Source organism: Artemia sp. Qi Xiang Cuo, chromosome 7 (genome assembly GCF_049724085.1).
Source record: "Artemia sp. Qi Xiang Cuo chromosome 7, ASM4972408v1, whole genome shotgun sequence".
Taxonomy (NCBI): Eukaryota; Metazoa; Arthropoda; class Branchiopoda; order Anostraca; family Artemiidae; genus Artemia; species Artemia sp. Qi Xiang Cuo.
In genome coordinates, this window is record NC_142800.1 from 41,017,104 (window position 1) to 41,043,320 (window position 26,217).

General features: G+C 36.5%; 1 protein-coding gene across 1 annotated transcript in view; it reads left to right on the top strand.

Moving 5' to 3' along the window:
* Acf (ATP-dependent chromatin assembly factor large subunit) overlaps window positions 1–26,217 on the top strand; it is a 135,854-nt gene that overhangs the window by 95,010 nt on the left and 14,627 nt on the right. The window contains exons 13-18 of the mRNA XM_089092279.1: window positions 293–1,287; window positions 12,727–13,339; window positions 15,485–15,763; window positions 18,282–18,553; window positions 19,325–19,520; window positions 23,815–24,012. Coding sequence (XP_088948405.1) covers window positions 293–1,287; window positions 12,727–13,339; window positions 15,485–15,763; window positions 18,282–18,553; window positions 19,325–19,520; window positions 23,815–24,012 — 2,553 coding nt within the window. The remainder of the gene's footprint in view (window positions 1–292; window positions 1,288–12,726; window positions 13,340–15,484; window positions 15,764–18,281; window positions 18,554–19,324; window positions 19,521–23,814; window positions 24,013–26,217) is intronic.

Here is a 26,217-nt window from a genome sequence, read left to right on the forward strand (position 1 = left end):
TTAAATGTAAAAAGCTGCAGAAAGCCAATAACTGCTATATTTCTATTTTGTGAAGTAGCTCCCACTTCAGTCAATACTTTCCTCACTAGTTATGTCTCTGTAAAATCTAAGCCTGAAAATTATGTTCAATCCAAAAATGTGAAGTAATCTATGCAAAGTGTGGCAAAACGTAATTTAACTAGAATAGCATCGGCTTCGATCCATGAAAATGTCATAATATAAAGGTGCTGCATGGAATATTTGCAGCGACAACCTCTTATTTATCGTTTTTCATTGATTCTTCTTTTCCCAGGAGACACAGATGAATCCAGATCTACTAAGTTGACGTATGGCTTGTCATTGCAACACCTGAATATGGATGCTTTAACTCTTACAGAAATGCTTCGGTTACACATTTTGCAATCAGGAAGCAAGACAGGTGAATCGAATGCGAAATGGCGGTTCCAGCAAAGAGGTGGATATATAAGTGAGGATGACCCTGGATATGATTTTAAACGTGAGGAGCCTCAAATCCTTCAAACACTTGTAACTCATACTGTGTTTGAATTGTCTATGGGTGATAAACTGAAAGTCTTAAAGTGTTTGATGTTACAGATACTGACGTATGCTGCAACAAGGGATGCACTTGAAGATAGATTTAATCAGTTGCATAGTTCTAGAAATGAGGTTAGAAATTTGCAAGTTGCTAAGAACAAAAGACAGAGAGAGGTTGCAGTTGAGAGAGCAAATCAGATTGAAGAAGATAAGAAAAAAGATCCACCTCTAACGGCTGAAGCGATTGAAGCCAAAAAATCACACTGGGAAAAAGAGGATTTGATGGAAAAAGAGAACTTTAATAAGTCTCTGGCCAAGCTAAAGGACCAAATAGAAAAGCTAGAACTAACCACAAATCTTGAGCCACTCGGAAGAGACCGAGCTTATCGTCGGTTTTGGACATTCTCATCTTTACCTGGACTTTTTGTAGAACATGACGATGAATTTGTGGGACCTTGTTCGTCTGAACCAACTCCGTATAATCCGGAAGTTGATAAAAGCACTGAAGAAGCTATTCAAAAAGTTGTCAACAAACCAACAGAAGAAAATGTATTGAGACAGGTGGTACCAGTCAAAAAGGAAAATGACATTAGACAGTATTTTATGAAAAAGGAGACAAGAAAAGAAGAGGAACCAGCTGCCAAAGCAGATGCAGCAACTATTGAAGATGATATTCAAGTCGTTAAAGACAGTGTAAAAGAAAGATTCTTAAATGACAACACTGGAGAAGAGGAGGAAAAGACAGAAGTCAAAGTAAGTAGTTTGTTGTATATACTGTTCATGAAAAGGCTTAGGTGGCAAATCGCTATTGAAGCCCTTTGACCAAGCTCATTTTAATCTTCTGGGCCTAAGTAGTTTTTGATTGCTGAAAAACACAAGCCAAAAACGAAAAATAGTGAATTTTTTTTTGTCTGACAATTATAACCGAGAAATAAATAATCAGCAGCGTATCTTATTTTTGTCTCTGGCTTTTGTTCTGTAAATTTCAATTTGGTCCTGAAATGCTCATTTTTTTGTTTGTTTTCTTTTCTTCGTTGCGTCTTTCTACCTTTGGAATAAGAGCCAGGGGATATCTAAACGTAGACACTTGATGAAATTACCATAGAAACTCTTTCAGACTATATCAAGAAAAGACCAATTTTTTTCCTTACTTTTACTTTACAGGCTCAGAAAAGAGTGAATGTGTGAAATTTTCTGATAAAAAATACTTCTTTGATATCACTGCCTTTCTATTCAAAACAATAATGAGAGTTGAGGAATCCGGCAGATATAGGAAAAAAGAAAGATACAAAAAAAGTAAGTAAATAAGGAATACTTTGAGCTTGTATATGGAAATGACTTTCAATGGAAGCTGTTAAAAACAAGTTTATATTCAGGAACTGAAAACAATTTGTAAGACCAATTCCAACAATACGGTACTCATACCAAATACAGTGAAGATGCGTAAGACGCATTAATATTAACATAACTGGAGACGCATATTGTTTATACTGAGTAAAATTGCAGGAATGTTAGTAAAAGTAAAGCTGTTGTAAAATTGTAAAGTGAAAGATTTCTTACCAATTATCATTTAAGTTTACTTAATAAATTATTAGATTTTCCAAATTATTGGAGAGGCAACTACCTCTTCCCCTTACACTCCTCCAGATGACGCCTTTTGTAAGAGCTAGTCATTAAGGGAATGGGCAGTTTAATTACGTTTTCACTAATTTATTCCTTTAACACAGATACACTTGTAAATATATTTAAAATAGCTTTAAAAGTATATTGACGCATTCATAATAAAATAAACAAGACGGCATGAAATCCATATAGCATTGTAAAAATATAGTCACGCTCTATGTCTAGCAACCATTTTTACTGTAGTTCTTATTCCAAGTTTTCCTATTTTTTTTAAGTGACTTTAATTTTATTTATAATTGGTTTAAGTGTGGGTTTCTATTGCCTTAAAATGTTGGGTTTTTTCGTTTTTGAGAACCTTTGTGTTTATGCTAGGCTTGGACGTCTCTGTCCACACTCACTCTTGTGGTCTAATTTTTCTCATCTGTCAGGAATTTAGAAATAATTATATAGATAAAATAAAAGGGTCGATTTTTTGCAGGCTTAATTTAAGGGATGAAAAATTAGAAATATGGAATAAAGACAAAAAAAATATTGGAAATTGGGATTTGTAGAGAAGTCACTTCATTCAGAAGTCAGTCACATGAATCACTTCGATTTTGGCCTTTTTTTTATATTCCCGTATTTCACAGATTCCGTTTTTTTTAAAGAAAGTGGCAAGGGTCTAACCACCCTTAGTTTTTACAAAGAGAGAAAAAATTATTTTAATTAAAGACCAGTATCGTCTTTGGTCTTGGGACCGTGAATGACTTGGCTCACGGGAGCTCATGGGCGCCCATAAGCTGAATTCCAGGGGGGGGGGGGGCAAACCTCGTCTAATTGGCACTTTTAATGCTAGAAATATCAGAACAAAAATATAAAAATAAGGCAACATCATTCAGCCGGGGGGGTGGTGGGTGCCCCCCGGCCCCCCCCCCCCCCCTTTATGGGCGCCCATGTGGGAGCTTCAACCTTAGGTAAGAATGATAAACATGACATAATGTTTCCTCTTGCCTCAAACCAAAAAAGAATAGTTTTTGCTTATCCTGGAGGTAAAGCTTAAGGTGTTAGAGTTTATGGCGTTTTATAGTCTATGTTAGAAGGGACTCTCTGAAGCTGTCCTGCCAAGCTTTCGTTTCTTCATGCTATGTTTCTACTTCGAATGGAAAGCCCCGCTCAAGGAGGCAAGAAGGCAGGTACCATTTTCAATCTGAACACAGGCTGAGATCTCAAAGTGTATAAGATGTGCGACAGTTCCGTGATCTCGTCACCGGAACCTCTTATAATATAAAGGGAAACATTTAGATATTCAGAAGACGTATTTTTCCACGGGTCCAAAAGAACTGTATTTTCTGTTATTAGTAATTTACTTTTGAAATTTTGATATAGTCTGTGGGTTTTTTTTCTTAATCTGAGACAGGCAGAGCAATTTGGAATCTTGTCTTTATATAACACCCATTTGTTTCGTACAAAAATTAGTTTTTGTTATATACCGCTTTAAGAATATCGATTGGTTCACAAAATAATTGTTGCAGTGTATACTACTAACTACTAACAACTCATCGCAGCACCAAGCCGCCTGAGGCCAACACAGCTACGCACGCTCCTCCTCCACCCCAATCTATTCAAAGCCTCCCTTTTTACACCCGCCCACGAAGTTCCCATTTCCTTTAAATCTTTCTTTATGACGTCCTCCCACCCCAGACGGGGACGACCTGCTTTCCGTTTAGCCCTAGACGGTTGTCCAAAAAGAACAATCTTCGGCAATCTGTCATCCTTCATCCGCACAACATGCCCTAACCACCTCAACCTTTCTTTCATTATAGACCTAGAAAGCGGTATTGAACCACATTTTTCGTATAGCCTATTGTTTGAAATACGGTCAGTCAGCCGGGTACCCAGAACAATCCTTAAGCAATTTCTCTGGAAAACATCTAGCAAATCTTCCTCCGCTTTTCGGAGCGTCCCTGCTTCAGAGCCATATTTGACCCCTGTCATCACTGTAGCTTCTAAGATTCTAATCTTGGTTTGCAGACTTATCTTCCTATTATTCCAGACTTTTTTTAACTGTGAAAAAACACCCTGAGCCTTGGCTATTCCATTTTTAACATCTTCACTGATCCCACCATCTTTACTAATAATTCTACCAAGGTAAGTGAAGCTGCCCACCTGATCAATCTTTTCATTACCCAACATCACCTTTTCATCTTCACTTATTCCTAGCCTTAGTGACTTAGTCTTCCTAACATTAATTTTCAAACCAATACTAGCACCCTGAACTCGCAAAACCTCTAAAACTTCATTCATTTTGCTCACACTTTCATCTAGGATGCTTAAATCATCAGCATAATCCCAGTCCAGGAGTCTTTTTCCTCCCCATTTGATTCCGTGGTCTCACAATGTCTTTCCTGTGCTCCTTAAGACATAGTCCGTCAAAATAATCCACGTAATGATGGATAGAACACAACCCGACTTAACTCCTGATTTAGTTCAAAACCAGCTGCTAACCTCATTTCCTACCTTAACCGCAGCAGTGTTATTCTCGTACATAGCACTAATCACTTTAATGTATTTGTCTGGTATACCATACAAAGATAAAACCTTTACTAAAGGTCTTCTATCAAAAAAATCAAACGCTTGTTCACAATCTATAAAACTGAGGACCAAAGGTAATTGACAGCTTAGGCACTTCTCAATTATTAACCTAAGATTGAAAATTTGGTCGACACATCCTCTAACTTTTCTAAAACCGCACTGCTCTTCTCTTAAAACTTTGTCTACGGCATCTCTCAGTCTAAAAAGTATCATATTACTAAGCAATTTGCTACCTACACTGACCAGACTAAGGCCTCGATAATTACCACACTCACTTTTATCACCTTTCTTATAAAGTGGCTTAATTAAGGTTTTCATAAAATCGTTAGGTACTTCCCCTTTTTCAAAAATCATATTCATAATCTTCAATAACTTATTTCTAACCTCAGAGCCACCATATTTAAGAAACTCATTTACTACCCTATCAGCACCTGGAGCCTTATTATTCTTTAATCCTTTTAGTACTGTTGCTAATTCCTCCCCACAACACAAATCTTCCTTCACATCCAAAGGATCATAAACTTTTTCATTTTCCTCTATATTTTTTCCTGTAACTCTATATCGGTTAAGCAAGTTCTCAAAATGTTCGACCCATCTTGCTATAGCTTTTTCCTTGTCGCTAATTGCCACCCCATTCCTATCTTTAACTGGGACAAGTCCGGATTGACTACTACCTTTCAATTTTTTAACGTGCCAGTACAATATTTTACTATTATGCCGTCTAGCTGCATCTTCTAAATCCTCGGCAATTTTTTCCATGGCCTCCACTTCACACCTCCTTAGTTCATATTTCAATGCTTTCTCCACTTTCTTTACATTTCTTTTGTTTTCATGCGATCTATGACTCAGATAATTCTTGTACAAGTCCTTTCTCCTTTCTATTAAACATAAAGCTTTTTCACTAATATTCTTAGCTTCAGTTCTAGCTTTCTTCCCTAAGACACCTTCAGCAACTTCACAAATTATTTTTCAAAAATTATTCCAACCATCTTCCACATTATCAAATTTCAAACTCTCAAGTTAAGTATTCAACTGTTCCTGGAAAGTTTCTCTCAAATTCTCATCCTGGAGTCTTCCAACATCATAACTTCCCGGGAGGTAGTTACCCTTCCGATACTTCAGCTTTAAATTAACCCTTGACACTACTAGTTGGTAATCTTTACTTTTAACATCAATAACAGCACTTCTATATACCCTAGTATCCTGTATCGATCCTGCCAGTCTTCGATTTACTATAGCATAATAAATAAGGTTTACTGTCTTATCATCACGTGAATACCATGTTAAATTATAAGCCATTTTATGACCAAACACCGTAATGGTTATAACTAGATTGTTATACCTACAAAATTGCAAAAGTCTGTGTCCATTACTGTTTTCTTTTCCTACACCAAATTTACCTAAGTTGGGATACCATCTATCCTTATTTCTACCAACCTGGGCGTTAAAATCTCCCAGTAAGAACATCATATTTCTACCTGGAACCTTGTCTATTTGCTCCTGTAACTGTAACTAAAATCCATCTGAGTCACTAGTATCTCCGTCAGTCGGTTTTAAAGGTACATATACTACTATAACTGATACCCTGAACTTTCTAGTCATAAAATGAGCAATGAGTATTCTATTATTAATACCTTCCCAACCTAAAAAAGACTTAGCAGCTTCCTTATTCATCATGAGCCCTACTCCCTGCCTATGTACCCAATCCTTCCTGCCTGAGGAAATAAATTCTGTATCACCTAATTTCATGCTTCCTACCCCTGGGATATGAGTTTCTGAAATTCCTAATAAATCCAGTTCGAATCATCCGAATTCGTCAGTCAAAATGTCGATACGATAGTCATTTTTTAATGTCGTAACATTCCAAGTTCCAATTTTCATGTTCTTTAAATCATTGAAGTTATTTTCGCCTCAGGAAAAGCAATGATCCCGGATACCAGTGCAGGATGGGGATCACATATCTTCTCAAGTCTACACCGAAGCGCTTAAGCCGGCTTAGAACCCGACAGCAAGAAGTCCCTGGGACCTCCATGAATGGAGGCTTTGTGCAATCCTGGCCTCACCTTGGTCACAACATGGTTTTCAACACATAGCGATACTCTTCTATCAGCAAGAATCACAGTCTTGAACAGACAGTCTCAAGGCTATTAGGCCTACCTCTGCTCACTATATGTTCATGCCTAAAAATATTATGCTACTACGGGGAGGCAACCCGTAATAGATAAATTAGCTAGGAAGAGGTTTTTCAGCCCAAAGACGCCCCTCAAAACATACCAATCCCAGAAGAATTGTCCATTAGTCATAATCCTGTGCGAATGCTGTGTCGTTTACTAGGCTATAATTTCCTCGAGGGGTGCCACTCCTCAAGTGGGAATAGAGTTAATCATATGGTACCCTAGTCTTTCGAGTGCCCTAAAAGTGTCAAGGCAGCCCTTTACAGAGGCCGTTGTCCATAGATTCGGATCTTACGCCCTGCCGGTGTTGTTATTCTAAAGAGGAACCTCCCACAATGGTGTTCTGCATCACCATGCAATTTAACCCATTGCTGGGAGAAGGTTTGCAACTCATGGAACTTGTGGACAAACCAGTGGGCCCTTTTGAGTGTACATTTGAGGGGCCTTCTTCCTCCTCCGCCTGTATTTATGACCCTGGGCGAGGGTGCCCCAGTTTCTATTATGGACCCCCAGGGACAAGGTCTCCCATTGGTCTGTGCCTCCTATGGAGGTACCCGACATATCTGTAGAGTGTTCCCCTATCGCCACCTGGGGACACGCTGAATGGCCTGGAGGAGGCCAGATAAACGGATCACTTTTGTTTTGCAAAGGCCATAACTCAGTGACATATTTAACCTACTACTTTTAAATATGTGTAACTCACTGACTAGGCCTATATAAGTTATATACAGAAATATATAACTGAGTGACGTATTTAGCCTACCACTTATAAATATGTGTAACTCACTGACTAGGCATATAAGTTATATACAGAAATATATAACTCAGTGACATATTTAGCCTACTACTTAAAATATGTGTAACTCACTCACTAGGCCTGTATATTTTATTTACAGAAATATATAACTGAGCGAAATATTTAACCTACTTCTTATAAATATTTGTAACTCACTGACTAGGCCTATATAATTTATATAGAGAAATATATAACTGAGTGACATATTTAGCCTACTGCTTATAAATAGTGTAACTCACTGACTAGGCATATAAGTTATATATATATATATATATATATATATATATATATATATATATATATATATATATATATATATATATATATATATATATATATATATATATATATATATATATATATATATATATATATATATATATATACATATCCACTTATAATCCACTTATAAAAGTGGATTGCTGAATGGCAAACCGCGGAAGAGCAAAATTTACAAAAGAGACCCATAACCCAGCAGAGTTCATAATCTTTCCTTCGAGCGTCGTTGTGGAATTCAACTAGCGGTCCTCATCATTAATGAAACAGTATTTCCATGATCCGGATCCAGTTCTCCCCAGTGGATGTGGACTATAAGCGGAATGACAAATTTATAATCCTGATTACAACTTTGCATATGCATGAACGTAAACGTATCTCTGAACGCGGTCACCGAAACTACGACTACTACTACTAACAACTCACCGCAGCACCAAACAGCCTGAGGCAAACATACCTATGCACGCTTCTCCACCATCCCAATCTATTCAAAGCCTCCCTCACCAAAATCAAAAGTCAGCCACCTCACCAGTCAACCCAAAATCCTACTGCAAATTTTTGTAGCTGAATGACTTCTACGACTTGTGACTTCATTTACGACTTACGTCACTCACGACTTCTGTCTAAAAAAAAAAAAAAAATAGACACCTGATACCTTGTTTGAACCGGACTCATACAAGGATTTTCAGTCAGTATTATTGGATGCCCACAGTGGGTCTTTGACGCTTCCAACTGCTCTCGCCCTCCCTTTCAAATTTTCGCAGAAAACTAAGGCATTTGCACCTCGTATCAAATGGAAAGTTGACCCCCCCCCTTCGAGGCAATGTCCGTCTTATCACCAACTTTTAATAGAAAGTTAGTCGTCTTGCTCCTTGTTTCAAACGGAATCACACCAGGGTTTTCAATCTGTATGATTGAAAAAGTAGAGCGGCCAGTGGCAACTCCATCCTCCTTTTATCACGAACTTCTTAATGTAATTATGGTATATTGCACCTGATTCGAACTGGAATCAGGCACGGATGCCTGTAATCCTCTATTCCCTGTACTCCTCCCATAAGGTTTTTGGTATGAATTATGTATTTTGCATCTTGTTTGAACTGAGATTGTGTTGTAATTTAAAATCTGTATGATTGCAATACATATGTGGGCCCCCTTGCCCCTTTACTCTAACGCCAGCGTTTTTGCAGAAAGGTGTGCTCTGTTGAACCAAAATGATGAAAGGACTTTTGTTCCTTACTTTTCCAGACAGAAGGTAGGCCCATGACCTTTCCAAAATCACTACTCGCTTATCAGCATATTAGTTGGCGCTTTTTTTTTCCACTGAATTTTGGAACTTGTTAGGCTGGTTACTTTGGGCTAGTAGGACATTAGAAATATCATTTTCAGAGGTGCATGCTTCTTTTCAGACCTTTGTAGGAAAGCGCTCAAGTATACTTTAAACTTATGGGACAAGAACATGGATCTAGAAAAAAGAGGGAGCGGATTTTCAGAGGTACATGCCACTTCTGACCCCTATTTACCTTCCATACAAAAGAGCCCAGATTCGATTGAAACTTGATAAGCACATTGCTACAGCCACGAAAATTTGCCCACAACATGTAGACTGCTTTTACGGTTGGACTTGAAACGACCAGTATTTTTTGTAAAAATAAAAAGCAGAAATTAAGCCGAATAATCAAGTATAACCTAGAACGAACAGACATTACTTCAAACAGAAATAGGGCTACTGTACCCATCGCCCCTAAACGTTCTTGGCTATTGAGTGTTTGCGTTTTACTGAAAACCAAGTATATTTCGAACATTTTTATAATTTTATCGATGAAAAATCAAAATTCTATTGTGTATAGTCTTGAATTGCTGAGACTTAAAGGAATTAATACTATCATATATTAAACATTCAGTTTGTTTTCTTTAGTTCTCCCAGTTGTCTTGTTTATTATGATGATTTTACTTTATAGATTTCGTTGATGTTAAAAATTAACCACACTGTTTAAAATACATATAGTTTTCAATAAAACTTAAATTAGGTCATAGCCTTCAGGTGGTTTAAAGGGGGTTAAAGGGCAGTAGCCCTAATGCTGTTTTTAGCAATTTCTGTTCGTTTTAGATTGGACTTGACCGTTTTAATTTCTACTAGTTTTATGGTTTACCGTGCTTATTCATCTATAGCCATTATATGTTACCTTTATGTTTGATGGATTATTTATTTTAATTTCTGTTCGTTTGAGTTTTATTTGTTCTTTGATAGTAATTACTGATCGGTCTAGTTTGAATTGTTATAGGGCTTTATTTCTGCTCGTCTTACTCTTACTCGTCTTACGTCTTACGTCTCGTTTTACGATTTTTTAAAGTTATTTTTATAACAAAGCATCAGGTTGTATATAGAGTGTAGTTTAAAAATAAGAAAATCGATCAATGTCAGGCAATACGGAATAAATTTGGTTGTAAGTAGAAACAGTGTATCTGTAGACCATCTTTAAGGAACTTACCATTTTGGGCTATGCTTGACCCATATCATTTTACAAGTGTCTGGGGTTGGCCACTACAAGTAATTATCAATTGCGCGCAAACAAAATGTTGGTCTCGCGAATGCAACACCTTTGTTGGTGGAGCCGATTAAAATTGCCTGCAGTACTTGACGTAACCTAGACAACGTAGCTTATGTTATGGTTAATTGGGTATTATCGTTTTCCAGCAAGAATAATATTGCATACAAAGTCAATAATTTCGTAGCAGTTATCTGACCAAGCAGCAGCTTGGTCTGGTATCTAATAATATTAGATACGCAAGTTACCCGAGTAATTATTAAATATAATACAAGATTATTTGAAAAAAAAACTACGTTTTCTAAAGAGTTAAAGAGGCTGAGTCACAAGTTCGAACCTTAAAACGTACAGGGATTAGGAGGTACAGTTGGGGGGCTGCCGCCCTCCAAAACCCCCGCTTTTGCAGCCTCTTTTGTTAAGGTTTTTATTATGGGGGTCTACCGCCCCCCTCAACCCCCACTTTTTCCCTTGCAAAGAAATGCTTTGCAACACGAACGAAGTCTGATTGAATTTTTTACCGTAAGAACATCATATTGCATCACGATTAGAAACAGTACTGAGCCTGTTTGCTTGATTTTTTAAAGGAGATTTTTCCCTAACCAATAACAAGCTATAATGTGATGAACTTGGTACGACCAACTGATTGCAGGCTACAGGACTTAAAAAACCTTAACAAAAGAGGCTGCAAAAGCGGGGATTTTGGGGGCGGCAGCCCCCCCCCCAACTGTACCTCCTAATCCCTGTACGTTTTAAGGTTCGAACTTGTGACTCAGCCTCTAACTCTTTAGTAAACGTATTTTTTTTAAAATAATTTCTGCACGTTTTTGTACAGTTTATTACTTATTATTGCTTGACTAACTGTTAGCTGATCGTGTCAGGAGTTAAAGTTGGGGGCTGCCGCCCCCCAAACCCCCCGCTACAATCATTGGACTGATCTCATTGTACAAAAGTGATGCCAAATTAAACGAAAAAAAATTAAGCAACAACCCTAAAATGCTTTATTTTTATACTATTAAAACCTTTTTTAATTTTCATCAGACGAGACGTACGGTTTTATCGACTTAAGTAATTAAAGTCTCTTGACATTCACCAGTGAATGACGTAGTTCCAAGACGAATGCCGATGCAAGCTCTTGGCGGCATTCGTCTAACATGGGTTTCTTATGGGGAAAAACGAGGTTTTTCGTAAATTTAAATTTGGGGGATAATTTTTTTGGTCTGAAAATATCAAAAGGCCCTAACAGGTCGAATTCCGCTTCGAATGAGTCCTCATTCACCTGGATCCGTTGCCAACTGTGACCTGTAGGCGTGGCTAACAAAAAAAAAATTTTGATGAACATTAAGAGGCTATATTTGGTTTTTGGAAAACAGGGAAGGAGTGATGGGATTGAGCTGAAATTTTGAGGATAAGCTCCCATGCCCTAGGAAAGCGTAACCTCTAAATTTTAGCACGATCGGGCAACGTTAACGGGGGGCTGTGGTGGGCGGGTCGAAACTTCCGGCCCACTTTCCCCCATGAAGATAAAGTCGGAGGGGGGGGGGGCGTGAAATTTAGCATGTATCTTAGTTTGAGCTTAGACTACAAAATGCGATCACCGCCATCTCTCTGCGACCGCTAGGACCGGAAATCACTTAACATTGTGGTGCGTCGCCTCTTTAAAGAGGCACAAGTGTGCCTCCTTGAAAACATATTAGACTAATATGTATGTTTTCTCTATTTATATTTGTCGAGTTTATTCTTGCACGAGCAGTCCTCCCTCCCCTAGAAAGTACAAAGGTGCACATAAATGCTCAGAGGCCCAAATATTCCGGAGGGGGTTATTAGAGTGTTTTTTTTGTTTTTTTTCGGTGGAGAAGAGTGGATTAAAACACCATGAAGTATGTAATATATCTATTTCCCCTTTTGCTGTGTGCGTGTGTGTTGGGGGGGGGGACTAAACTATTCTCTTTGGGACGCTATTATCTTCACTTATATGTGCAAGTATGGTATGTTGTCATTTTTTGAGTCTCAATTTCATTTCTTTCTTTTTTTGTCGAAAAAACAAGCTTTAGAAAGGAATTCATTTTTTACTATTAACATTTATAATAAGATTGTGTTTGTCAATACGTATACGTTAATCAGTTACGAGTTTTGGTTTTTTTTTATGTGTTTTCACAAGTCTTGCGTATTGTCTAGTGCTTTTGTGTGATTTTTCATAATTTTCCAGGCTAAAAAAGAATTCATTAATACCAAATTTCTCGGATGTACAGCCAATCAGGAAACTTGCCCAGTTCACGCAACGTACATAACAAAAGCAATTTGGTACTATTATGAAAACCCAATCGATTTAGATATCTTAATAGAATGTTTAAGTGAGCGAGGCCTGCGAGAGGGTCATTTAAGAACACACCTGACTAAAAAAAGAGAGGAGATCAAGTCCCTTATATCTATGTGCCCTGTCCACAAGCTTGATAATACAAAAGAGGCCACAGTTGAACCAGAGAAGAAACATAAGAAAAAAAAGGAATATTTATCATTTCTGGGTCATCCAGAGGGCACTCCTATTAACGACATTCTTGAAAATGAACTTCGTGAGAATCTTTTAGATATTGAAGATAAAATTTTCACTGGAGGCTTAGGAGCTTTGAAGGTGAATAATAGGGAGGCTTGGATAAGAGCTATTGAAAATAACAGCTATGATAGACAAGCGGATAAACTAAAGTGGGGTGGACGACTACACCACCAAGGGCTGTCTACAGTTTCTGGCACACCCATGAAAGATATGAAAGGAGAAAGGCCTGATAGTGGATTGAGTGAAACGTCTTCAGAGGATGCTACAGGTAATTTTTTGCTTCTCATTCATATTTTCAGAGACTAGAATTTGAACTTGCTTTGTTTTGGCTTGAAACACTGTTATTCTAAAAGGAATTCAAATACCATGCCATGCAAAAGAAACAGAGTAAAAAAGGGGAAAAGAATCAGAGCAAAGAAGAAAATGGCTGACGGAAAAGAACTGCAAAAGATTAATCCCGAAATTAAAGCTGATCTAACTGGACTAGGAGGATGTAAATTATCTTGTATTCTTGAAGTGTTTGTGTCTTAGGTTTCTATCTTCCGATTTGTATTTCCTTTTGCTCGGGCTGGATCTGTTTTTGTTTTGTTTCTAATTTGTTTTTGTTCTTTTTTGTGTTTAAGTTTTTCCTTATCTAATAGTTTGTAGCCTTTATTATTATTTTTCTGTCCTTTTTTATGCTGAAGATAGCTCTGTCAAGGCCAAGGCCGTACCCAGGTTTTTGTTTCGGAGGGAGTTTTACTCAAAGATTTTTTTTGGGGGGAGCGGGGGGGGTTACAAAAAAGAAAAGTACAAAATTTGTTTATATCCATTTTTGTTACGTTTTTACGAATCAAAAAACATTTTGGGAGGGGATCAAACCCCCCTACCCCCCCCCCCTCTGGGTACGGCCTTGGTCAAGGCTATTAACAAAATATTAATAATGTTCCATGTATATCACTGGAAAGTATTTCCTGGCTCTTTTGCTCATATCTTGTATTTATTCTCATGGTTTGAGCTAAATCTGGATATTTTTCATATTTTTCACTAAAGCACTTACAGTAACTGCTTTAATAATTTTATTCGTACTCTTCATCTCTTGCCTGCCGAAATTTCACTACAATTTAGTTCAAGGATTTTCTGCTTTTATCCTTCTCGAAAATATATATTGTTGTCAGCTTCGCTCCGAGGAGTAGCCCCATTTGCTCCTCTTATTCGCCATAAATCCAGTTTCAGTTTCCCAAACTCTTAAGTGATAATTATTAATTACATAGGAATAATCATTTGCGTATGAAAGTTCTCTGGCTTTTTCGAATCGTCGATTCATTACTTTATTGTTCCTCTTGGTATGCTTTTCCAGTGATTCCCTGAAGCCAACTAATAAATTCGCCTTCCTTGAAACTTATTATATCTTGTGCTTGTCTATTTCAATACCCATGGGGTTGAACAGTGGATTTTAGGTTTTCAAAAAAATAATGAAAACATATGAAGAAAAAACTACTAAATTTGGTTTTTAAGGCCAAATAATAATACTGAAAAAAAAAAAAAAAAAAAAAACAAAGCAAATATTTCGGGAGGACAACCGCCTCTCTTCTTCAGCGTGAACAAAATTTTTTAAGGAAAATGCCCCCCCCCCCAAAAGAAAAAGAAAAAGAAATGAAAAGACAAAGAAAAACAAAACAACGCGGAGAGTCAACGTAAAAAAAAAACAATAAAAAATCCATGTCCAACCGTGAAAATATCCAATAAAAAGCCAAATTAATAGATGAATAAAATTCAATAAAAGGCAAAATTAGAGGATTTAAAACCTAACACCAAAGGCGAGTCACTCACCAATAATAAAAGAATAAAAAGCCAACTTAAAAGATGAATAAAATTCAATAAAAGGCAAAATTAGAAGAATTAAAACCTAACAACAAAGGCGAAGCACTCACCAATAATCGTGGGTATTTGTGAGTTGGCTTTAAAAAACCCATTTCTGATCTTTTTTCTTTATATTATGGCATGCCAATGAGGTCTAAGAAGTTATCTTAAGCATGAAAAGAACAATATACTCAAGTATCAACACTACGTAGTTATTGCCATATTTGCTATAATTTAAGGTTGGAATAAGGCGTAGATAATTGAGATTTGTATTGTTATTATAAATCACGAAAAAATAATAAAACTATTGCAATTTGAAGATTTCACATAAATTAATTATGTGAAGAATTACTTTAAAATAATTTCTATTGTGTAACTTATTCAATAATTACTACAAATCTGTCTCTAAAGCAGGATAAAAATTGAAGAAAAGCTTTACATATATTCCTTTTATTAACCAATAGAAAAACTATGTCAATTTAAAAACAAATAGAAATTAAGTTTGGAAAAAAATTGTTTGAAAAGGCAAAGCATAAGATAATTGATTTAATGATGATTAAATTAATTTTAGAGAATAGAGCGGAATCCGTGAATGGATCAACAAATAGAGTGAAAGACTTAGCAAGTGCTCTTCTTCAAATAAGTCAAAGTGTTGAAGAAAAGTTTTTGAAGAAACCACTTGGAGAAGATGAAAAAGAGAAAAAGAAACGACTGAAAATGATAGAAGAAAAGAAAAAGGAAGCGGTAGAAATACCTCCAGTGAAGCAGAGAACGCCGCGTGAAAGATGGGAGGTTTCTTTACTTCAGTGCACAAGCTTCCCACAGATTTTTCTCCATTTGAGCTCACTTGGTAAGAATCTTTAAAATTAAATAGTTTTCTGTAATATTTTTCTTTAATAATTTGATTTTATTTATTTATATATTTCTATCTTTATATTTTTGCATTTTTATTTAACTGATATTTTATCACTATTTTATCTATTTTATTTACTTTTGTTTTATAGTTCATTTTATTTAGGGATTGCAGGTTTATTTGTCTAAATGTTTTTCTATATTAAATTGTAATTAAACAGTTTATTTTTACTGTTTAAATAGTTCATTTCTATAGTTTACCTGTTCATAGAAAATGAATAGTTTTATTAACTAGCATACTAATAGGAAATTACTATAGTTTATAAGTACCTCGAAAAAGTAAATTGTTTAAAACCTTTTTGAATTAAAAAGAGGAATTCTCTAATATATAATTTGAAGCTGTTTTTCTTTCGCAGTTCCAGCGAAGGATCAAATCAGGCATCTTGTTGGTAAAAATATGTGTATGTTTACAGGCCCAGATTTACCAAAAGGCCGTCTAGGCCTGGGCCTATGGGCGCACAATACCAGAGGGCGCAATAATTTATTTGTCGTCAAAGTGCCAGGTGCACTCCGCTGTCATGCAGCCTATTCACAGGAAAGTGATTTTAAAACAACACAAGAATTCCGTGGCCACTTATAAACTGTCAAATTTGTCCCAAGAATGGCAGCTAAAAGTTCGGTATCACCTCTGTCTTTCATTACTTTTGGCTCACCAGTTGCGTTCTGTTCAGTACTTCCACTATCTCCGAACTTTCTGAGACTTTCTCGAAAATCTCGCAAAAACGCTTGGGTCTAGGAGCGTCAAAGCTTGAAATCTAGCCCTGTATTTTTAACTTACCTTTTAAATGGCTTAGAAATAGGAAAACAGCTCCGAAATTCGCCAACTGCTCTGTAAAAGAGGGATTTTTTTTTTTTTATAATTTCTGTTTAGACTTGTAAGCTATTTTCATTATGGATTATAATAGTTGATCGAATCAGATACTTTTGTAAGTTAAGCTTTATACCTGAGTTTACACCTTTATACCTGAGTAAGTTATACCTGAGTTTAAAAATTTCACTTATCTGTGTTGTTTAGTTCCGATTTAAGCCCTCTGCATTTTAGTTCACTTTGTAGCTTTCAAAAAAAGATTTTAAAAAAGGGAATTTTTTTAGCCGATTTTCATACCTGATTTTAAGCTATTTCCCTTCTACTGCCCCATGGAAAGAAGAAAGCAGTCTAAGCTTTCTAAGCTTAGAAGAAAGCTTTGAACTAAAGCTTGATGTGGGCTTTACTTTTGCCAGCATTATTATTCTAATTTTGTTGTGTCTTTGTGACTTTGTAATTTTGTTGTGTGTTGTGTTTTTTTTTTTTTCATTGTTTGAAGGAAATCGTTTTTTTTTTTTCAACTAACAACTAAGAAACAGTTGAAAATTACCCCCAATGTGATCACTATCGATTTTAGTCAGGAAGTGTTGACTAAAGGTAAATAATTAATAAATGAAAAAATAAGGAATTCAGTCGAGTAATAGAACAGTAGATTGAATTTTTTTGGACATAGAGCTAAAAATGACTCGCTTACTATTAGATGTCAAATTTACTGTCTTATTAGATATTTTGCCCGATTCTCATTCTTTAGAAATAATGATAAAAAGATAGCTACAACACTAAAAAGAGATACATTTGAAGTTCCTGAATTTCCTCAGCCTTGTTATCACAAGGCTGAGGAACTCCAATCTGTATGTTTCTAGAACTTCATATACCTTTTGAAATATAAATGATTATTCAGAACTGAAAAACCTTCTACCTTCCTTTTTCCTGAGGTTGCATTTGAAACACTTATGAATTGTGAAAATCCAACTCGTAAAATGCAAGAGTTGGTAGATTTTAAAACAATGCTTAAAACTAATTCTGCTTTAGATAATTCTTTTTATTATTAAATAAAAAACAACAACGAATTTTGTCAACTGAAAGTAAGGAGCAACATTAAAACTCAAAACGAACAAAAATTAATACGTGTATAAAGGGGTTGCTCCCCCCCTCAATACTTTCCTCGTCATGCGAAAGTTCTTAGTACTTTTAAAAAAGCTTCCTATTCTAATTAAACGGCGTTTGTGTTTCAGGAGTCGCTCTTAAAAAATTGAAACTGTCTAACTTCAGCGTAAAGAGCAAAATATTTTCTTAGGATTTTGATGGGCAACACTAAACTTGATGAAACTTAGAAATTTGGAATTAGCAATAAAAAGCCAATTATTTATTGATATCAAAATTTTGTTTTTTAGAGTTTTGGTTACTATTGAGCCGAGTCGCTCCTTACTTACAGATTGTTACCACGGACTGTTTGATACATAAGAACATAGTTTAAATGAATATTGAGAAACCATAGCATAAGCTGACAATGCTGTCTATTGATTTTGAGATAGCTGCATGCCTGTCCAAGAGCCAAAGTGGCTTTCCTCTTTCATTTCTTACGTCCTACTTGCTTTTTTTCAATGCTCCATAAAAGTGATTTTTTTAGATTATTATTATGCTATTTCAGATGCCAGTATCCAGTGGAATAAATCAATTGAAAAGATCCGATGTCGAGTGTGTCGCAAAAAATCAGACCCTGAAAAGCTTCTTATCTGTGACAACTGCAATAAAGGGTGTCACACTTATTGTTTGAAGCCTCCCCTTGCAAAAGTACCTCAAGGAGACTGGTTTTGCAAAGATTGTCAGCCTAAGGAGAAGACACGAACTCCTCGAAAAGCACGTAGATTGTTTTCTGAGGAAGAAGAGGAAGCTGAAAGCGACGAGGAGGAAGAAGCAGAGGTGATACTTTATAGCGTTAATTTTAGCATATTTTATTCTTCCTAGTAACGTTTTTTCTTCAGTATACGTATTATTTGAATGACAGCAAAAATTATGTGTAAAGCCACTACTCCCCCTCAACAAAAAAAGGCAGCTTTATAAGAAAGGCCCAAATTATAAGATAACGTGACTTGCGAAAAGATAAGCTTAATGGTTCTGGTAAAAACTAGCATATCCTTGGCTAGCCTGATTGTGGAATTAATCCAGTGGTTAGTGGGGTATAAATAAGCCAGGTTAAACTAGCAAGTAACTTGTGTTTATGTTTACCATTCCTTTTGTCTTTATAATTTTGTTTAAGATTTAGTTGCTTTTTTAAATTTTACGGAAAAAAATAAAGGTTTCAATAACAGTTCAAACCGTTTTCAGACAGATGTGCCATTTTTATACAGTAAAAAAGTTGAATAACTACTTGGCTGTCCTCCTCAGCCAAAAAATTATATTTTTAGAACCTATTACCTCTATTAGTGAGTATTTTAAAAAGTAACCAAGTGCAGCCACTTCACCTGCTTGAGTTGCATGGTATTTAAGGGTTAATCTGTTAGGATGCTTGAAAAAAAGGTGACGTTTTAGTATTCAGGAACAAGATTATGACTCATTGTTATTTTCAGTACATGAGAAGTAGTAAAACTGACTCATATCTTTTAGGCTGAAGATCCACTTTCAATATATATTGCACCTTCCTTTTGGTAACGTCTTACTAAAAACTATATCTATGCATGTTTCTTTTTAAAGGAAGAAGAGGAGGAAGATGAGGAGGAAGAAAGGATGGAGGTGTGTACAACTTGCTCTAAGCCTGGTGAAGTTATCCTCTGTGATACGTGTTCAAATATGTATCACTTGACTTGTCTTGAACCACCTTTGAGAAAACCACCTAGGGGAAAGTGGTCTTGTCCTCAATGTCTCAATCCTAAGGCTAAAAGAGGAAAAGGTTTGTGTATCCATTTTGAATATATTATTCTGTGAATGTTTTCAGACCGTATACTTCTCCCTCCCCCTCTTTTTCTTTCTCTCTCTTTCTCTCGGCACTTAGAAAAGAAAAACGAGAAAAAACGTAAAATATAAACATCTTGGATTGAATAGAACAAAAACTTGAATAAAGGTGCCAAAAATTTATTTAAAGTTATGCACTGTTTTGTCAATAAGGAGAATAGAGCTAGGCAACTTGAAACATTTGAGAGTTAGGTCACTACCTATTTAAGTAAAAATGTCATTTCAGAGTCATTGAAAAGTCGTGTTATTATTTTTGCATAAGCGTTTGAGGTATCTTCTTCTTTCCTTGAGGTATTTCCTTGTAAGCACTAATTCCGCTGTGGCAAATCAAAAGGCGGTAAGTGACATTTTGTAAATTTTACAGGAGATGCGAAAAACGTATTTAACAAATAACCCAATTTAAAACTATGAAATTAAGTTGCTGGGAATCATTTCTGAACATGAGCAGACGTAATTTTTCGTGCTGAATTACGTGATGCTTTCCAAAATACAACTTTCCATTTACTTTTGGCACTTTTGTCACTTGTCTGCTTTTGTTGCGTTTTTCGGCAGACCAATAGGAGGTATATATCATTTTGCCGTTTAAGTTTAAATGCGAAAAAATTGAAATTTTGACATTGTTTTCAGCTATTAAACTTTTTTACCGACATTTTATTTTCTTACTCAGTGAATAGATAATGTTGAAAACTACCCTCTCTGATGCCACCCACGCCTGTGAAACGCAGAAAGCAGGGGCAAAATCGTTTAGAAACTACTCCTAAGTATCGCATTCTCAGAACCATAAGTTCAACTATTTTAATGTAAAAGAACGTATAAAATGATTGTTCGGTTATTTAGAAAACTGACAAGAAAACAGGAACAACATTTGACTTCAATTAAGCTTTTAGGAACTCACAAAAGCAAACATCATTATAGTCCATCTTGTTCTTCACATCCCTCAGAAGGGAGAACAACTGATGCTTTGTCTTCCGTTGGTATCTTTTTCCAGAATTATCTGGATCTCTGGTCTCTCAGGTGTGGTACCAGCTTTGTCATGATCTCAACTATTTTCGAGGCATTTATCCCCCTCGGTTGTTTCAGAGATTTTGACAATCCTTTACCAAGTTATTTTTTCGCTGCAACTGTAAGGAAATCGTAAGAGAGAAGCTCCTGATCAAAATTCTCAAGATAAAACATAGAGGATTCACTTTTATGAGCACAACTTCAACTATTTTCTGTAGAAGCACTGGTTGGTTATCTATCTTCTTTTCGGAGGGTTTTTCGTTTTTCTAGTCGCGAAAGTCACTGATGCAAAGGTCCCTGACGCGATTATTTTCCCTGGAATCTTCCATCAGCTTCTTCAAAGCGCCAAAGTCCTCAACATTTCTGTTCTTCCCAATTTTAGCCTCGATAAGTCCATGGAGTCCATCGGCAGACATATCAGCATGACCTTTCGTCAAATACTTGATGGTGATCTTGGCGGGTGCCCAGGGTTCGTTCGAAATTCTCACTAGCATAGAAAACAGAATGTATTTTTCGTTTTATCCACTACAGTTTTTGGCATAAAATATGAATTCATTTATGTCCCTATGCTCGTCAATAAGTGCATGATATGCTGAACAACTGCGTCTACATTTCTTCCGTAAGTTGCGTCGTGCAAGACAATACAACAGGCTGGAAGAGAAGCCGACCCTGTGGTTCGGCTTTTTGCAGGCACAAACGTTTCGTTGAAACATACCAGGCGGCTCATGAAAAAAGACTCCCTAACAGCAGGCATTATTGGGAGTATTAGAACTTTTGCATATTGACAGTGAAAACCAAAGTTTTTGGTGCATAGCTATCCTTCACGTCTCTCTGGAGCTGAATTCGTGCCTTTTTGGCCATCTGCCGATGGAACCGATACTCCTGTTTTTCTAAATCTGTTGCGCAGCCTTCGCTATCCTTCAACTTAAAAACATCGCAATACTCACACATGTCTGACTTTGGCATTTTGTTGGAGATCTTCATCGCTCTCAACATCTTTCCGTAACTGTGCAACGAACGTTTCTCTTCTGGGAATCGCTCCCGAAAATCTTCCCACTTATCTTTAACTGAAGTTTCTCTTGATATATACCTAGTATATGGTGCATTGTATCGGCGGTAGTGAGCGACACAAGGCTTATAGGACTCGATGTACATCCTTAAAGACTCTCTATCCACTTCTTTGCGCTGGTTTTCATCCCTTCTTTCTTTTGAAAAGTATGACACACCGTGTCAAAAAATTCCTTCAACAATAACTTTGAGTACCATGGTGTGTTTAAAGCCAAAGGTGGCTAAAAATGTTTTTCGACACACAGGAATCATATCTTGTCCATTATTGGTAGGTAACCTGTACAGAAGTGTTAATTTTCTTTTTTTCATCCCTTCAGGGTTTTTCTTTCTCCGGTTTGGTTTCATTGTCGTAATGAACAATCTCATAAAGGCTGTGCGCTCGGCATAGCCAAGAGCTATGTAAATTTTGTATACTAAACGCCGCTGCTCGACGGTTAGTGACTTGCAAGATCTTTTGCATTTGTGGATGTCAAAAACTACCTAAATAAAGGGACGTTTTTCTTTATTTTTCTCAATTCTTTTCTTTTTCTTTTCCGACATGCTTTTCTTCATAAGCGATTTTTCTATCGCCACAGGAGCTGAATCAGTCTCTGCATCAGGAGGTACATGCTGACTAGTCAGATTGGTTGTTCAACCGTTGATCCAGACCTCGCTTGATCTGAATCCTCAAGTATAGGTTGAAGAGGCATTGAAAGCTGGTCAGGCAGGGTTGGTTCACCACACAGTGCATGCTGGTCATTTGTCTAGTGTTCTTCTTTTCTTCAGACAGTAATGAAAGTGACGAAAAAATCCCGGCGTGGCCGACCAAAAGGCGCTAAGTGAAAACTTTAAAACTTGTTTTACTGGTATCCACGGCAGCCCAAAAGGAGATAAGAGCAGTACTTGCCCGTTGGTGAACTTAACTCCTTTTGGCCTGCAAGACAGCCCGAGAAATGCACATACCGCCTTTTTAACGGATCACAAAGCTATGAATATCTTGGGAACGAAAGTAGATACCTAAAATTTGAATAGATGAATCGACCGAGCGTGTTCTGTTTGATGGGAATAGGGATAAAACTCATTTTTCGAGAACATGTCACTTGCCGCCTTCTGATTTGCCACAGCCGAATTATTTGCAGTTTGATTGAAAATAGTATTTTATTTTTTTAATATTTTATCAATTAATTCATCTTATTATTTAATATTTCATTAAAATCAGGTTTATTTTCGAGAAAGTCATGCCCTATTCTTTGAGAAGAATTCCTATTTGGCATTTTTGTTAATGCTTACTTTGTCTTGGTAATCACTATCTATCACTTTAAGTTCTTTTTTTGGTCATCATTTTCTTGTTTTATTTATGTTAGATTGGGGGGAATACAGTGTGGTCTTAGAAATTGTTTTTTCCATTTTTCAAACTGAAGAATGATCCTGCTCTTATCTGTCGGGTCAATTCACAAAATATGTATAAGGCGGGGGAGGGGCTTCAATTAAGATACTAAAGAAAGGCATTTTGTCAATGAAAAGACCAAACACAGATATTTGCGAAAATCTAAGGGAGGGGCAACAAATTTGCCCCCCCCCCCTAACCCTCTCCCCTATTTGACGCCCTGACTCTAACTTCAAGTTCTATGTGAATTCTTATCCACCTTCAGAGTATTCAGCAAAACAAAAATTCGGCATCATTCGCAGAATAATGGCTTCTACTGCATATCGAAACACATTTGACTTTGAAGGCAAACAGTAAGAAATGTGAAGGACCAAAAGATGTCTGGTCTCAGGGTCCTTGAAAGAATGTACTTATTTGTGTGTTGTAATTCAGTACCATCTAAATTTTATGTACACTTCAATCCTCGAATATGCGTAGGATTTTTTGGAGTGGAGGGGCTAATTAGACAGAATATCAGTGTTTTTTAGAAGGTCCCAAATGTGAAGAATGTCGCAAGTCGGTTGCACAGTTGATATTCACTTGGAGGAATCAACTGGTGTTTTCCGCCCAGGAGATATGTCCAGGTGACGGTTCCAAACGAATATCCATTCCCGGTAATAGCTGTTTATAATCCCAAAAGGTCAGTTTTTTTCTTTCTTCAGATAATGAGGACAAAGTGTCTGCATGCATCTTTGTCTCGTTGTAGGCAATTTAGCATGGTTCTTTGTTCCAAACTTAATTTGCCGAAACTTTTTAGCGAGAGCAAGAGCAAAGACAGTTGCGACAGACAAGCCAGAGCGTGAAAATAGAAAAAGGAAGGCAACTAAAGCTCTCGAATTTTCTGAAGAAGAATCCGACGAAGAAATTCCATCCAAAATTCTCCCTAAAAGAAAAGCCGCCGAAAAGATAGAAGAAAAAATAAAAGAAAGTAGAAAAAGAGGAAGAAACAATGATGGTAAGTCTTATCTGTTTATTTCAATTGCGTAATCATTGCTTTCCATGAGGGTATAAACCTTCTGCGTGATTAATCTGACTAAGATAATGGCTTTTTTTGCAACCTGTTTCAGCGGTGCTTTGATCGTCTATCAGACGGTATATATTGACAGTTGTAAAGTTTCATAGTTAATTGGTCAATAGGTTTCTCTTTGTTAAACTATAGCATCCATAAGATGAAAGGAGTAGTGATATAAGAAACTCCAAAGAATTGTTTGAGGGTCTATTTTATATCATATAATTTATATAATATTTGGTGATTTATGTTTTATTTACTTCTGTGAGATATAAAATGTATTTAATAGTCGTATGGTAAAACTATAATTTAAGAAGTTTGTTTTAAAAGTAGTTAATATCTTGAAAATGTGGGGTCCGAAACTAAAGTGTGTCTTACTCTTTTCCTTAAAACGTGCTTTTACACTCGTAAAAATCCTCTCAAAGATATTTATTTACTGAATGTATTTGCATGGGTATGTTTAATGGTATGTAGTTATGTACAGTAAGGGAAGCAGGAGACAAGCTATGTATAACCTGGAAAGATTTGAGCAAATCCACTTCCTTGTCTGCGTGCATCTTGGTCTTGTTGCAGGCAATTAGCTCCGCAAAATCCAAACATCTTTTTGGATTTTTCTTCCCTTTTCTCAGTTTTGGACTTTTTATATGCGTATTTTCCCTCGTTCTAATTTGCAAATGTATTACATCCTACTTTGACATTTATTAGTTTTGCACCATTTTACTTTTACTCTCATATTAATACGTTATTATGCGTATTTTCCCTCATTCTAATTTGCAAATGATTAAATTTTTAATGTTACAACCCACCTTGACATCTATTGGTTTTGCACTGTTTTACTATTACTCTCATGTGAATACGTTATTATGCGGATTTTCCCTCGTTCTAATTTGCAAATGGTCAAATTTTTAATGTCACAACCTACCTTGACATTTATTGGTTTTGCATTGTTTTACTTTTACTCTCATATGAATACGTTATTATGCGTATTTTCCATCATTCTAATTTGCAAATGATTAAATTTTTAATGTTACAACCTACTTTGACATGTATTGGTTTTGCACCGTTTTACTTTTACTCTAAGCCGTCCTGGCTAAGTGGACGTGCGTCGGGTTGAGAATTCTTTGTCCATGGGGCACGGGTTCGATCCCGGGCGTGGCCAGTTATTTGGTTTGGACGCGGGTCAGTGGCATGACTCTGTAAGCTTATCCATTGTCGACCCAGCTCTAAATGGATACCTCGAGAACTCTGGGGAAGGTAAGCAGGAAGGGTGTGCGGAATCACAGGATCGCTGGCCCCCAGCCCCCCATCGTATTTCCTGGCTGAAGGGCCACGGAACAGAGATAAGCAACATCGGTTCGGACATTGAGGGTCTAGTGCTGTCATACTTACTTACTTACTTTACTTTTACTCTCATATTAATACGTTAATAAAGCTTATAATGAATGAGATGCACTTTTTGCTTTTGGGAGACTGAGCCTACGCTGCCTTACGTTCTTCAGTGAGTATTTACTATGGAAAGTGCAAACAAGCATTTAAGAGGATGCACTTTCTCCTAGTAAATGTTCATTCTAATTTGTTATTGCTAAGGCTTCATTGGTTCCCCAAATTCGAAGCCACTGCAGGCCGCTGATGTGTTTACTTGATAAAAAGTGGGATAAATTGTGTATGAAGAAAAAATTAAAGACAACTTAAAGACAATTAGAGACAAATCAAAGATAAAATTAAAGACAACTTCCTTCCTGTCATGTTATGAAAAGGAAATGTATACCTGAATAGGTGGAAAGTTTTGTATCACTTATGTATCTGAAAATTGGGCAATGTATGTCCTTCGCCCTTCAAGGTCAACATACACTTGAACAAACTGCAGTACCTGCAGGTATAAGGGGATTGGATTAGTTTAAGAGATGCCGTTTAAAAGTTCCAAAACTGGAACATTTTTAAGATTTTTTTTAACACTTGCCAAATGGGTGAGGGATCATGTGGGTTCCGATAAAAATGGCAACTCCCTCCAAACATTGAAACCTAAATTTGCCATTCACCCCCAAAATTTTTGTGAATTGACGCCACTGTAAGTTCATCTATTTTTTCTGTGGTATGTATCTCCAATTTATTAGTACTGTGTGCAATTCTTGCAGTTATTATATTTTCTAG